This window comes from Lissotriton helveticus, chromosome 4_1 (assembly GCF_964261635.1).
Source record: "Lissotriton helveticus chromosome 4_1, aLisHel1.1, whole genome shotgun sequence".
NCBI lineage: Eukaryota > Metazoa > Chordata > Amphibia > Caudata > Salamandridae > Lissotriton > Lissotriton helveticus.
Window position 1 is genome coordinate 1622009242 of NC_136063.1, and position 13508 is coordinate 1622022749.

Sequence of the window (13508 nt, forward strand, 5' to 3'; positions counted from 1 at the left end):
ATGCACTACTCTTTATGAGAGCTGTGGCATGCCCGAAAGCTGCTGGGTGACACCAGTCTAACTGCGCTGACAGAAACACTCAAGTGCGCAGCTTCCATGGAACGCATGTTAGTCTCCCAACAAAGAGTCAGACTCTAGCGGCCATTTGCTATCTTTTCTGCTGCCATTGTCATGCTCTGTTGCTTGCAGATAGTTAGATGGCAATAGAGGCACTGTGAGAGCTGGGGTTGGCGATTAGGGAGGTGGTGGGGGAGGGGTTAATTTGCAAAGCGTGATTGTTTTGGAAGACGGAACGGGGGCCCCCAGAAAACAGCGTGGTGCCTACACAAATGCACAACTAGTATTGTCTGAAGCTGCACTGGCGAAATATAACTCACACCACGTGACTGGCAGCTGGCAGAACAGAGTTGACATGTTACAGGGGACCGTACAGTGGACTAGACGATAAACAAGCCGTCTTAATGTCTGTGCTATGGGAAAAATAATTTTAAAAACGCACGTGAACATTCCTTAAAATTATGTCACATTTCGGGCGTAAAAAGGAAGCAGGAAGAAATAAACGACGTTAAACACGGGTAATTGTGGAACTGTTAGCCTACACTCCAGCTCCATGAAGTCCTGTCTGGCGTATTTTTCACCCAAATGTGTGAATTACTTGATACTCCCAAAATAATAATGTTAAAAAACACATGAAATTGTACAAAAACAAAAGAATTTACAACGCGCATTAGATATAAATGATTGACAGTCATGATCACGGAAGGTCTACAAAATCGGGGGAGCACTTTTTGATGCGCATTCTCTCCAAGGGATTGCTCGACCAATTGATGAAACTGTCCCTTTTCAGACTACTTTACACTTGGATCTTTCGACTCACTGTTTACTATTATCAGTGTAAGGATGAAACGCGACGTCTTCACAATGGAAATACTGTATAAATCGTATTTGTGCAGAGTGACTGAATATTATCACTACGAGGAAAGACGAAAATGTGTTTGATAAGGCAACAGGAAAGAAGAATTATTGAATGGAGGGAAGGAAGGAATGCAGCAGGGGACTGAAGATATAGAAGGAAGGATTTAAAGACAAGGGGAGCACGGGGGCAGGAAAAGTAACAAGCTCTTGGCATTGCTGTGGGGGGCGGGGCGGGAGCGCATTGGCGGGGGAGCAGCAGCCTTTGATGTGCAAGCGAGTGGGAGGGAACACCATATGGGGTGTGATTGCTTGAGAAGTGAGGCGCGCGCTGGCGAAGCGTCACGGTTGATTACCTCACATGCATTGGGGACAATCCTCGCTGGTTTCAAGAGTTGTTTTGCCTACAATACTCTCGAAGAACAACGCATGCGCATTGGTTCTACGAGACCTAAAAACTAAGTGATGAACAAATATTGCAAATACAGGAAAATCTGTGACTTATGTGGCATCCAGAAGTCCAGACAGACAAAAAAGCCTATCAATGCTGTATCTACCCCAAAACCTTTACACAATATTAGACCATATATATATATATATATATATATATATACACATACATATACCAGAGAGAGAAATTATATTTTTCTAGCAGAAAATGCTCCTTTTAGCATTGTGCAACATGAAACTTCCTTCACTTCAATTGAAGTCACCGCCACTACAACAAAATTCAATAGGGTTATTAAAATGCCCAATTTTTTCCCTCAAAATGTAGCTGTACCTAAACATTGGCATGTACGCAATAAAGAACCAGTACTCTAACGAGTACGCTTCAAGAGTTACTACAAATTACCCCAAAAAATCAAAATCATGTTAATAATCAAGACTGAACAAAATGTATACTCATGACAATAAAATATTACTGAATTGTATTCTCATAAAGATGTTCTCCCTTTCACATGCTCTGCTAGTCATTAGCTAGAATCCTTCAAACCCAACTCTTTTGTTAGCTAGCTAGATAACCAGCTCGCTCTTAAAGCGGATCCTGAAGGAAGGGCTAAGGTAGAATAGGCATTGCTTGTGGCTACCCTAGTACCAAAGCTCACAATAATCGTCTGGGCAAAGTTCTAAGCAACACTGTGCATCTGCATCAGTCTGGCTGGAGGCTCAAACATACTATGATTCTGACAAATCACTTAGGTCCCGTTTACGAGTTTGGCGGATAAGCTACTAGATAAACAAATGTGACGGATACGTCCGCCCTACGAGTTCCATTGGATATAATGGAACTCGTAAAACGGCGGACGGGATATCCGTCACGATTGTGATGGAGTACGCCAAACTCGTAATCAAACCCAGTATCTTCCCCAGCCTATTGAAAACAAAATGAATGTGTCCATTCGTAATGCAACTGGCGCTCATGCAAAGCGCTGTGATACGTACGGTTCGAGTTCGCGTTATGTATAAAAAGTGCACCCAGAAAATTAAAATAAAACGGAACCTATGTAGTTTATAAACAATTTATACCACATCCCACCCTTTTGGTTTAACTTCAAGGAGGAGATAGAGAAAAACTTTGAGACGAAAGACGCACCACGTCGATTTTCTTACGTTACGTGCTTCGTTACTAAGTATCATTCCTCTAATGGGAACTTGTCACTACAGCTTCCGCTTTTCTTTTGCATGCTGGTCTGTTGCAGGCTCTGTAAGTGGATTCTTAGCCGGTTTTTGCGGGAAGGCGATATGGCGGTGAACGCAACCACCAATCCCTCACAGCTGTTGCCGCTTGGTAAGAAATTACCCTTTTTGTTTGTGAGGGTAAGGAACCTTGCAATGATGTTGTGTTTCTTTGCGCCACTCCTTTTGTGTGTAAACCATGCATAGTATTTATTCTCTCTTGTACCGCAGACTGCGCCTTGAAGCTAGCTAAAAGTGTGGTAGACCATACTCAGTTAATGAACATGTTACATACAGATGCTCCCTCTTTATCGTGCACGCTGGTCCTCTAAACGCACGATAAAAGACTAACAAACCAGTTCACTAAGTTGTTAATTTTAGAATGTTCAAATATGTTAATCATAGTACACTAAAGCCGTTGCAAGTGCCACAAACTGTACTACTAAACCTTGCCTGGTATGTATTCATTTGTAGCAATTATATAGCACTTAATACCCATATGCGGGATGCTGAAGTGCTTCCCTGCCTACATAAGGTTGACTCGCTATGTAGGATGTGTGGTTGACAGGGTGCTGTATTTGTTATGATACTATACATACTGAGGGGCATGAGGTGCCCATACTTTTTAAATGTAAGGACAACAGTTCGCCTTCTTTTTGTGAAAATACACCATCCGTTACAGTTGATTCCGACAGTGAAATGTCTCAGCTAAAAGTGTAAGGCAGGTAGTATCCTGTGCTGTGAAACTGAAGGCGGGGCAGACAGCTAAACAAGCGTTCTTGCCAGCGTGTCTGCTACCTGAAAAAAATGTAAATGTGCACAAGTGGACAATCTGTAACATAAAGGGTGCTTGGAAGCTGGTATTTGCTTTAATTGATGGAATCACTTGAAGCTTCCTGATGACACAGATTTAATCTTTTTGAGTGGTATTGCAAGTGAGTTACCAGCTTAGCCGTGTTGTGTGCTTTTGAAGGACAGTTCTAAAAGCAGAGTGCACTGTGTACAGTCTTAGTACTAAATTCTATATTTCGGAAGCATTTTTTTTATTAAATCTTAAAAGGTATTTCTTATGTTCACCTCAAACTAAGCTGGTTACCGCGTAAGGTTGTCCATTCTGAGATTTGTTTATATTTATGATTCTGGGCAGGCATAGATCTGTTTGCATTGTTTTTAAATCATCCCCTATGTGATTGTCATTATGAGATGGGAAAAAGCGGTCATAGAATGCAGTTAGTTGGGATCTGTACAATAGGGGTAGCTTGCGATATGAGGCAGATCTCAACTGATTTTCTAATTCTCTTCAGTTGGTGATTGTTGCTGCAGACGGATACAGCACTGGAGGATACATATGACTTGTATTGGACTTCCTTGTTTGTGTAGAAACATACTGAACAATATGTATTTACCTCTGTGCAGATGATGCAGAATTAATTTTCCTAAACGTATGCAGTTCTACTGAGGTGTAAATAGATAGATTTATGAGGGTGGTTGGTTTCTGACTAACCAAGCCTCAAATGACATATGATTCAGCCACTCCCCCTTTGAGGTGATTCTTATATGTCTGACTAGCCAGAAATACTGTTCTTTCTGTCACCGGTCCCACAATTGTCCGAACCTAACTAGCCCTGCCAGCATTTCAGAGGTATCAGTCATATGAGTGCTACTTATTCAGCCACTGTTGTTGTCCTTTTTACTGATGATCCTAGAATATGATTGCCTATTGTTTATTACGTTCAACCAGTTATATATAATTTTTTTATAAAACTCATCCAGATTAACACCACTGAGAAAGCTGTTCTATGAGTTTGTTTTTGATTTTACTCGTTGCAATGGTGGGTATCTAAACTCAGTTTTTGAGGGACAATCATTATTGTGGCTATTTCTTTCTCTTCCTAGCTGTGGGGAAATGGTAAAGCTACTCTCATACAATCTTTGAGGCAGTCTATTTTTGCTTTTGTGAAGTGATTACCTTTTTGTAAAATGTTGGTTTCTTTTTGACTGGCATATGAACGTGCATATTGATCAACTTGGGTGGTTTGCCAATGTAATTATTTCTTTTAACTATGAATTGTATATACTGGTCAATTATATTGTTAATGGTATGAAGTGAATATAATATTAAATTATTCTTAACTTGGTCTCAATTTCGAAAGACTAATTTTGATCCTCCCACAATATCTAATACAAGATCACAAAATGTTGATTAAAAACAAGTGTTGTGAAGTTTAAATTGCAAGCATGTATGTTGACCGACTGACCGTTATTACATATTTTTGTGTTTCTCTAGAACTGGTGGACAAGTGCATTGGATCGCGAATTCACATTGTGATGAAGAGCGACAAAGAAATTGTTGGCACATTGCTTGGATTTGATGATTTTGTCAGTATCCTTTTCAAGTATTTCAGTTTTTAGTGCATATGTTTTTGCTGAAATGTATTAAAAGCCAGTCCTATCGGAGAATCTACAAAGCTGTTTTTCATTTGCTGGGTTTTCCCATTCCGTTGATGAAGGTGAATGTAAATTTAAATAAAAGGTACATTTTTACGTTCTTCTGATGCACAGTCTCCATATCCAACCTAACCCCTTCACTCATTGTGCTTTACCTTCACCTTGGGGACTGCAGATTAAATGTCTCCTATGGAAGTGCTTTTTCCCATTTCCGCCTTTTTGAAGGTGCTTTTCTTTCTGCTGGGTGTGTCAGTCCCTCTCCTTTTTGGCTTTTTCATCCCCTTATTTCCCCTCTCAGCCCCCCCCACCACACTTCTCCACTGGTTGGAATTCCCTCTGCTTTAGCAGGCCCATTGACCCCCAAAAGTTCTTTTGATGGACCTAACCTATTCCTTATGTTGAGTGGGCATCTACCGGCCATTTGGCCTATTTGGCATTTTTCTCGTGGGTGGGCTTTTCTGTCTTACACTGCACGTGAGCTGACTGCTGCTATCATTTAAAAAACATTTTTTTTTTTACATCGTGTATTTTTTTTGCTTAAATGCTTTTAACATTTAAAAACATATAACAGCTGAGAGAAAGGGGGATATGGTTGAAAGGTTGGATAGTCAATTAATGATCGTGGCTTAGGAGGAATTTGAGCCCATGCTTGTTGGCCCTAGTGAGATTATTGAGATGGGGTAACTGGAAATGAGGGGTGACAGCATTTTGATAATAGTGTAAACTGATACGGTGGAGCATGTGTAGTGTGGGATGAGGATAATGACGTATTTGATGAAGCAGAAATATAGATTAGATGACAGCTTTTTACAGTTCATGTTTTGAATGATTTTACTTTTTTATTTTGAATAGTTTTTAGTATCATTTAAAGGGTTCTTAAACTTCATACAACCGATATGGTCCTGCAATTTCCCCACTAAATAACACCCTATAATCCCACTGGAGATATGTAATGGGTTTTGTAGAGATTTGGAACATAGTTCTTTGCGTTTGCTCATGTGGGCTATGCTGTCATTCTTAGCCAGGCGGGGGCGTCCTGAAAGGAGAGTGTGTGCTTTCAGTGAATATTCCCCATATGATCCTGCTCTTATACGTTCAGTGGTTCTCTGCTGATTTTTCTTATGGATTGTTGTTGCTTCTCAAGTTGTGATATGTTGGGGCCTAGGGACTGCTTCGGCATTGTCTGATCTTGAGCGGTTCAATATTAATGTCTTTGGGTGTATTATCATTGTTTTTTCTTCAATCTTAAACTGTTAACTCATCTCATTGTTCTACTATCGGTTTCTTTTCGGGATTTTCTTTTCTTCTGTTGAGCTTCCATGTCTGCTCATAGCATAGCATCCTGTCACAAATTATCGAATGTGGGAATTGTGGGCCCTTTCCACTTCATTATGATGACTCTCTTGGGTAGTAACAATCGTAAGTCCATGTATTTTGTCTGGACTTTCATCGTTTTGCTTCTGCTGTGTATGCCAAGCAGAGCAACTGCGATAACCCCTATCCTTTCATCCCATTGTATATTTAATGGTGTCAGTAATAGCCTTTCAGTAATCTTGCAGCTTCGGTGAATCCCAGAGCATGTGTGAACGATGTGTCTTCGTTCCACATTTGGGGCAGGATGCCATAGCGCCTGGGTAAATCATTCTGAACTTACTATGTGTGCCATATGCTCTATGGAGCATGTTGAATTGTATGTACACAAACAGAGCGTTCGGGATACCTTTTTTGGGCACTTTAAACTTAGTGTCACACTTTTTCAAAATACTTGCCCCGCCATGTCCTCCCATTTTTCCCACAAAGTTTACACACTGCCTGTATGTTCGAGGATGGCTCTGAAAAGCGCCAACTAGCTACCACTGTGCAAAGTATTGGAATCAATGCATGTGATGGAGGTCCTGCAGCATCTACATGCTGCAGATTCATGAGTGTATCTTGTTGTACTGGCCTTGGGGGTGGTCCCAATCGCCGACTAGGGTTTCAGAAGGCAAGTATAGTATTATTCCGTAGTAGGAGCTGCACTCTAGACAGACCAACTACCTCCCAGCTGTGGAGGTCTTGGCGTGTAATGTATTCTCCTACATCTGGGAGTCCTCTCAGGAGTATTTAAGACACCTATGGTAATACACTTTTCGTATAATTTATGTTGCGCTTCAGCTGAAAATGATCAAACATTTGTAGCCTTGAATAACGTTTAAAGACATTGTCAATGGCCTAGTCTTAAGTCTTTACATTTATTGATTCCTACCAATATTTTCGCTACAGAATGTTCATTGTGTTCCAGGGTTTGTATCTTGGTAGCCAACTTCATTTTGTCATTCAAGCTATTTCAAGTGGGCTGAAAGACCAACATCTCTCCACTTTTCAAAGTGGCTCCAGCAATTTTCTGCAACAGGTGAATGTGTGTTGTGTTAATGGAGCGTAACAACAATACCTGTCTGCTTCATCAGAGAAATCGGGTTTTGTTTCCTGCCTCCCTTTCTCTGCGTAAATGCCCAGAGTTTGAGGAATTACAATTATTTCTTGTGCCAACAATAGAAGGAAGAAACTGCCACCACCAGCTTAGGAATCACTCAATAAATGTTCACAAGTAAAATCCATCAAGGCTGATGATCGCTCAGGAGCTGAGTGTTTCACTTCTGTGCAAGCTTAGTGCCCCAGACAGAAAAGGAGGAAGCTGTCCTTCGTGACAGTGAGGCAGCAATGAAAGTCTTTATGTCCCTGGATTTCTAGATGATATCTTAGGTTGTGGTCAGCTGTGGCAGTCCCATCCATTCTTTCAGCTGCGGTAGCCTCAAAATGCATTATTCCTTTACGGCATGGCAACTGATCCATGGCTAAGTCCTTTGCTCGGGGGCACTATTGACCTGCCACTGTTTATCTTTCATAGTGTGTCTAGCTGTACACACTCTGCTTAATGGATTGGGGTGATAGAGTAAACCTACCAGGGCGTGTTAGAAGAGCAGTCACATGAAACCTATGGGTGTTCTGCTGTTGTTTCTCAGAATTCCCGCATCAGTGGCCTATTTCCGCTTAGAGGAAGTCCATGTTGGAAACGACTCATGAGCCAGAAGATAATGTATTCACCTTGAATCTTGATTGGTTTCTCCTCTCTGCATCTTAGAATATTACACCAGAACATCTTGTTGAAGAATGCTTAGAGGAAGTCCATGTTGGAAACGACTCATGAGCCAGAAGATAATGTATTCACCTTGAATCTTGATTGGTTTCTCCTCTCTGCATCCTAGAATATTACACCAGAACATCTTGTTGAAGAATGCCTCTTTTGCAGGGCCATAATGCTTTCTTGCAGGCAGGTTATTTTAGAAAGTCATCCAGTAGCTGTCACTAGAGTCACTTCAGATTGTCCTCCCATCACAAAGCTGAACTGTTTGAAATCCACAATTAAAAAAAAAAAAAAATAATAATAATATTGTTGACATTTAAAGTATCATAACAGTGCCATCTAATACAGTAGTACTTTCCGGTGCTTATACAGAGGCAAAGCATGTTACATAAACTTTCAGTAGTGCGTACATATATCGGAGACTGGTCTATCTAGGTTACTGTGACTAATAAAACCAACGGCAACATTTCGTGTAACCATCGTAAAGTATATTATGGTTATTCACTAGTTTCTGACCCAGATTCCTCCTGCGAGGGTTCGCATATATTCCCATGGATATCCACAATTTTTTATTGAAACGCATACCTTTGCTATACTCCAGTATGCCAGGATTTAGTGGGTTGCCTCTCATTCTATAAACCAGCTAGTGTCTCACACCAATTACACCATGATAGTTAGTGGAGCATCACCTTTTTCGGACAACTGGAGATGTGATGAATGGGTCTGAAGGACCGTTCAATAGGGGGAATCTGTTCCACAGTCATTTTTCACACCAGCTTGTCTCGTACAGCTCGGTAAGATCTGGAGGTGTGCGCCATTTCTCCTCCCTAAATCGGCAAGTGTTCTTACTATCATTCTCTTTCAGACACACCTTGTAGGTTTGTATTGAGCAAGGGTCTGAGTAGGATGCAATACATGTGTTTTTATTTTTTTACAAATATTTGCCAATTTAAATTGTGAGTAGGTAGTCTGTCTAATGAATGCAATAACTCCATAGTAATGCTACGGACCTCATTTTTGGAAATAAGCGAATTTTAAGAGTTTATCATTTTAAGAACTAATCCCAGTGGATAGCTTTTCATGAATACATACCTTAATAGACAGTTTGAAGCCATTGTAGCCAGTAACTACTGAACATCTGCTTTAATGCACTTTTCCAGTCTCTGCATATTTGTAATTTTATGTGAATTTTAAGTGAATTTTTATCTGAATTATTTCGTAGAAAAGGCATCAATCCAGTGTGGCAGATGATTGCCACTCTTGTGTGTGACCTTGCAACCCGGGACCTTTCCTCCTAGTCCTCTCTAGGGGTGTCTGACTGAGTACTTTATTAGCAGACTTCAGGCACTGAGAATAGGTACATGTAACAAAGGTACCTCATGAGGAAGGCAGAAATGGGTATCCATGCCATAGGATGCAACTAAGTAGAAAAGTGGACCTCCTCCTCTGGTTCTAAATAATCAGAAGGAAGACTAGCCTAATTGCAAAGCTCTGGGTGAGTAATCTGCATGAGTGATGAAAGCATGTGACCCTTGTACATGGTACAGAGCAAAAAAAAAGCATGCAAGGCATAATGCGGGGCAAAGCACTAATAGTTATCCTGCTAATTAAAACACATCCTAATAGTGAGAGAAAAATGATGGTTGTTTGTTTTACACCTTCTAGGGACCTATCCAGATGAGCAGCACTAAACACCTTGCACATGTGAGCATGAAAAACAGTGGGCAACATGCTCCAGTATAAACAGAATAAAGGAACAATAATGGGTGTTTTGGGAGTGAGCTCATGAGTGCCCCTGTGGACTCCCATTTAGAATGGCTGTTCTCTGTCAACCAGTTGCTGGTGGGGACAGACACTCTACTCACAGGCTAAGCATGACTCCCACTGGTGGTCACCCCCTTCCTGACATGCCTGTGTGATGTCCTTCATCTCACCAGGTCAAGAGAACTATGTTGTGTTATCACTCTGAACGTCAGTGGACTGACTGCTGGTGAAGGCCCCATCCTCTTGCAGGCATATAACAAAAGCGAGGCTTGATCACTTCATGCTGTTGTGACCTGGGATGGGGAAACTATTAGGGAGCCCCTTTAGCTTAGCCTTGGGAGTCTTGGTGTGCTTTAGCTCTTGTAGCCTAGGCCCGCAACGAATTAAACATATAAACAAATGTTTTTCAAGTTTGCATGATTTCCAGTAAGTTGTATGGGGAGGAGTATAATGTGTATTACAGATGGGCACTTGCCGACTTCTCTAGTCTATTAGCTCATTCTTCAGTGCTAGAGCAGGGCTGTGCATGAGCGAAGGGCTGGTTGAGAGCTATACCACAGAGGTGTGAATTTTTGCTGCACTGGTAGGCCTGTGGCCTGCCTTCATGGAAGAGGAGGGTATATAAGATGATACATGGTATATCCACATCATGGGACCTTGATACTCCAGCAACGACACTGCAGAAGATGCAGACAAGTTGGGTCTGGGGAAGTTGTGGTTATCTGCCTGTCATTTGAACTGTAAAGACAATCTTTACTTGCGTAGCTACAAGATAAGATTCTGGACTCTAACGCACCTAATCAGCATCTGCAATCTAAAACGACTTTCCGTATAATGTGTTAATATTTTGCTGTCAATCAAGCTAAAGCAATATTAATAATAATTTCATATATGGAGCATTATGGGCCTCATTCACAAAGACCTTTTCAGCAATAAATCTGAGTTTATGGCCAAAACATTTATGCCTGACCGGAATTAGCAGAAGGATACTTGATAGGTGTGAATTGTTTTACTATTGAGGAAATCTCTGCCATGTGAGCTTGAAATTATACAGTAGTAAACACCACACAAGGAGTAGGGAGTGGTAGGAACAACACGGTTTTGTCCTTGCTCATGTAAATTTGTAAACACCCACAAACATTTGAGTTTATTAAACTAGTTTATGGTGATTCACAAACTTCAGTGTGACCGTTGCCTACTGAGGAAGTAATTTGACTAGTATAGGGCTGGAGTAATTCCCCTTGGGAAGGGGAACAGATCGCCTCCAAACTCTGGATGAGGAGGTAATGTAGGGAAAGGGATTTCCATGGCAGAGAAACTGTACACTTATTTACCTGGCTGCGTTTCCGAGGTACGTAATCTTGTGCTATATACAATTACGCATTGGGAAATGGGATCCCAATGAACAGGTCATATAACAAACCCAGTGGTACTTCTGGAAATGTGCTCCTGGTGCAGCTTTCCTAAAGCACTACAGAGATGTGTGTGAATTTCTAAAACTAATAACTCTGTACTCATTTATAGGAGCACCACTGCAGATGCAGATTTACTATTTTTGGGGGGAATTCATCTCAATATATTTGTGTGAATATCATTGTATGTTTTTTACTTAACTGCAAACCTAAGATATGGTTCTAGAAGATGTCACAGAATTGTAAGTATCTAATTTAGGTCTCCATTCTGCATGATTTTTATTACATAAAGACAATGTCCTGTGAGGTTGTTTTTTTTACCTGAGTGGAATATTCAAGTTCCTGACTTTATACTGCTTTTGAGACGAGAACCTTGTTAAGCAGGCTCTTGATTTGATGCTACTTGTGTTGGTCCAGAAAACCAGAATATTAATATGGACCTTCCGCTGTTGGACAGAATCTTGTTTTGACTATCCCTATGGAATTTAATGGTGAAATATTATGTATGTATGTCCCTCTCCATCATACTTTCTTTCAATACTCATATGCACATTGATTCATGATTTCAGATCACATGGCCTTTTTATATGAACATACACCAATTTCTTAGAGCTCTGTTGATGGAGATAGATGGGCAGTAAATGGAGATCGAGTAGAAAGAGACTGTGCTGCTCATGATGCCTAGCGTTTATCACTGGGTATTCATCCTTTCTACTGTATTGCATCTATATAGCTTCACATGATTTTCACTTATTTACCATCGTCGGCCTGGAAATTTCTGGTAATGTCTCTCAGTAACCCCCACCTGATCACCCCCTTGCTCCTTGCTGTCAGTTTGAAATCAGACATTAATACATTTTTATATATTGCTTCATACTAAACTGCTGCTTTTATGAGCACGGTAAAAAACCAGCTCTACGTATACCTATTTTGGTCTCTCACGCGCATGCGCTGCATACGAGGGCATTTAGCCGTCGCTCTGCTCATTTTTAAGCACACACTAGTGCTTGTGGCGCCATCCACCATGCGGGAGCGAGCAGTGGCGTGCCACAAGCACGAGTGCAGTGCTTGAAAATGAGAAGACTGCTCTCCCAAGCGTGCGCGCCACTCGCGGGCTCTCCTCCTGCTCCCCCCCTCTCTCTTTGCGTGGCCACTCCCCTTCCTGTATGTGAGGCTCGCCGGGACCGCGCTTGTTCTTTTTTGTTTGTGAATTCCCAAATGTCACTTTCTTTCCAAATGTTGATGTGTGCCTTACAGACCCTGGTCCGTTCATTTTCACAGTCCTGTGCGTCAAAAACGCCTTTTAAATCCTCTAAATCCTTGTGGGTTTAAATTAATAATTTGTGTACATGCCTAGAGTCCTGACCGATTCCTGGCACGTCTAGTGCTGACGCGAATATTGACTGCTGCTGTTGTATTGTGATACTACTTATTGCAGAACGTATTGCCCAAGGGCGGTTTTCTTGTGGAAGGTGCCACAGCCCGTCGACATCGCTGTGGTTTTCTCACGTGTTCCTGTACTTGGCCGGGTACGGTGTTGTGATGAAGAGGAAACTCAGACTTTGCTAACGCGCTCTTGGTCAGTCATGAGACTATTATTTACAGGTTCCACCCTGTGTGTCCTCGTGGCGTGTCACGTGGTTGGTGCGAAGCTGCGACAATGCCATGATTATTTCGCACCGCCACTGGAGCTTTTCGTTTTGTTCACAGTAAGTGCTGCCTACCCTTGTGGCAGCCGTTGTCATGGCTTCTGTTATATTGCATATACAAACCATTGTTCGCAAAAGAAAGATAATATACAGGTGGGGAGACTACCCTCTCTCGCCGTGGCTGCAGTACTTTGAAGCCCTCCCTCAATGTCGCTTAATTTTTTAAACATATTAGAGTGACTATGGTTTAATGCTTATTTCTTTGTTTATCGTGGCTCTGCAGAGTGTTTTAGCCCTCTCGGTTCCGTGTCACAAAACTCAGCCTGCTCTTCATCCTTCGGTTTGTGACCGTGTTCGTACACTGTATCTGCTCTCTTTATGGTCTCTACTACCTCTAGGTCACCTTACTGAAATGCGTGCTTTAACTCTTTACTTAGTTTATACCACCACCATGTCCACCACCACAACGTCCACCACCGTGTCCACCACCGCATCCACCACGATGTCCACATCCACCACCAC

At 41.6% G+C, this 13508-nt stretch overlaps 1 protein-coding gene across 1 annotated transcript in view; it reads left to right on the forward strand.

The window, feature by feature from the left end:
- Nucleotides 1-2545: 2545 nt before the first annotated feature.
- The window catches only part of LSM5 (LSM5 homolog, U6 small nuclear RNA and mRNA degradation associated), a 68033-nt gene continuing 57070 nt past the window's right edge, over nt 2546-13508 (forward strand). Inside the window, exons 1-3 of the mRNA XM_078685870.1 lie at nt 2546-2701; nt 4877-4972; nt 11552-11579. Coding sequence (XP_078541996.1) covers nt 2596-2701; nt 4877-4972; nt 11552-11579 — 230 coding nt within the window. The 5' untranslated portion in view covers nt 2546-2595. The remainder of the gene's footprint in view (nt 2702-4876; nt 4973-11551; nt 11580-13508) is intronic.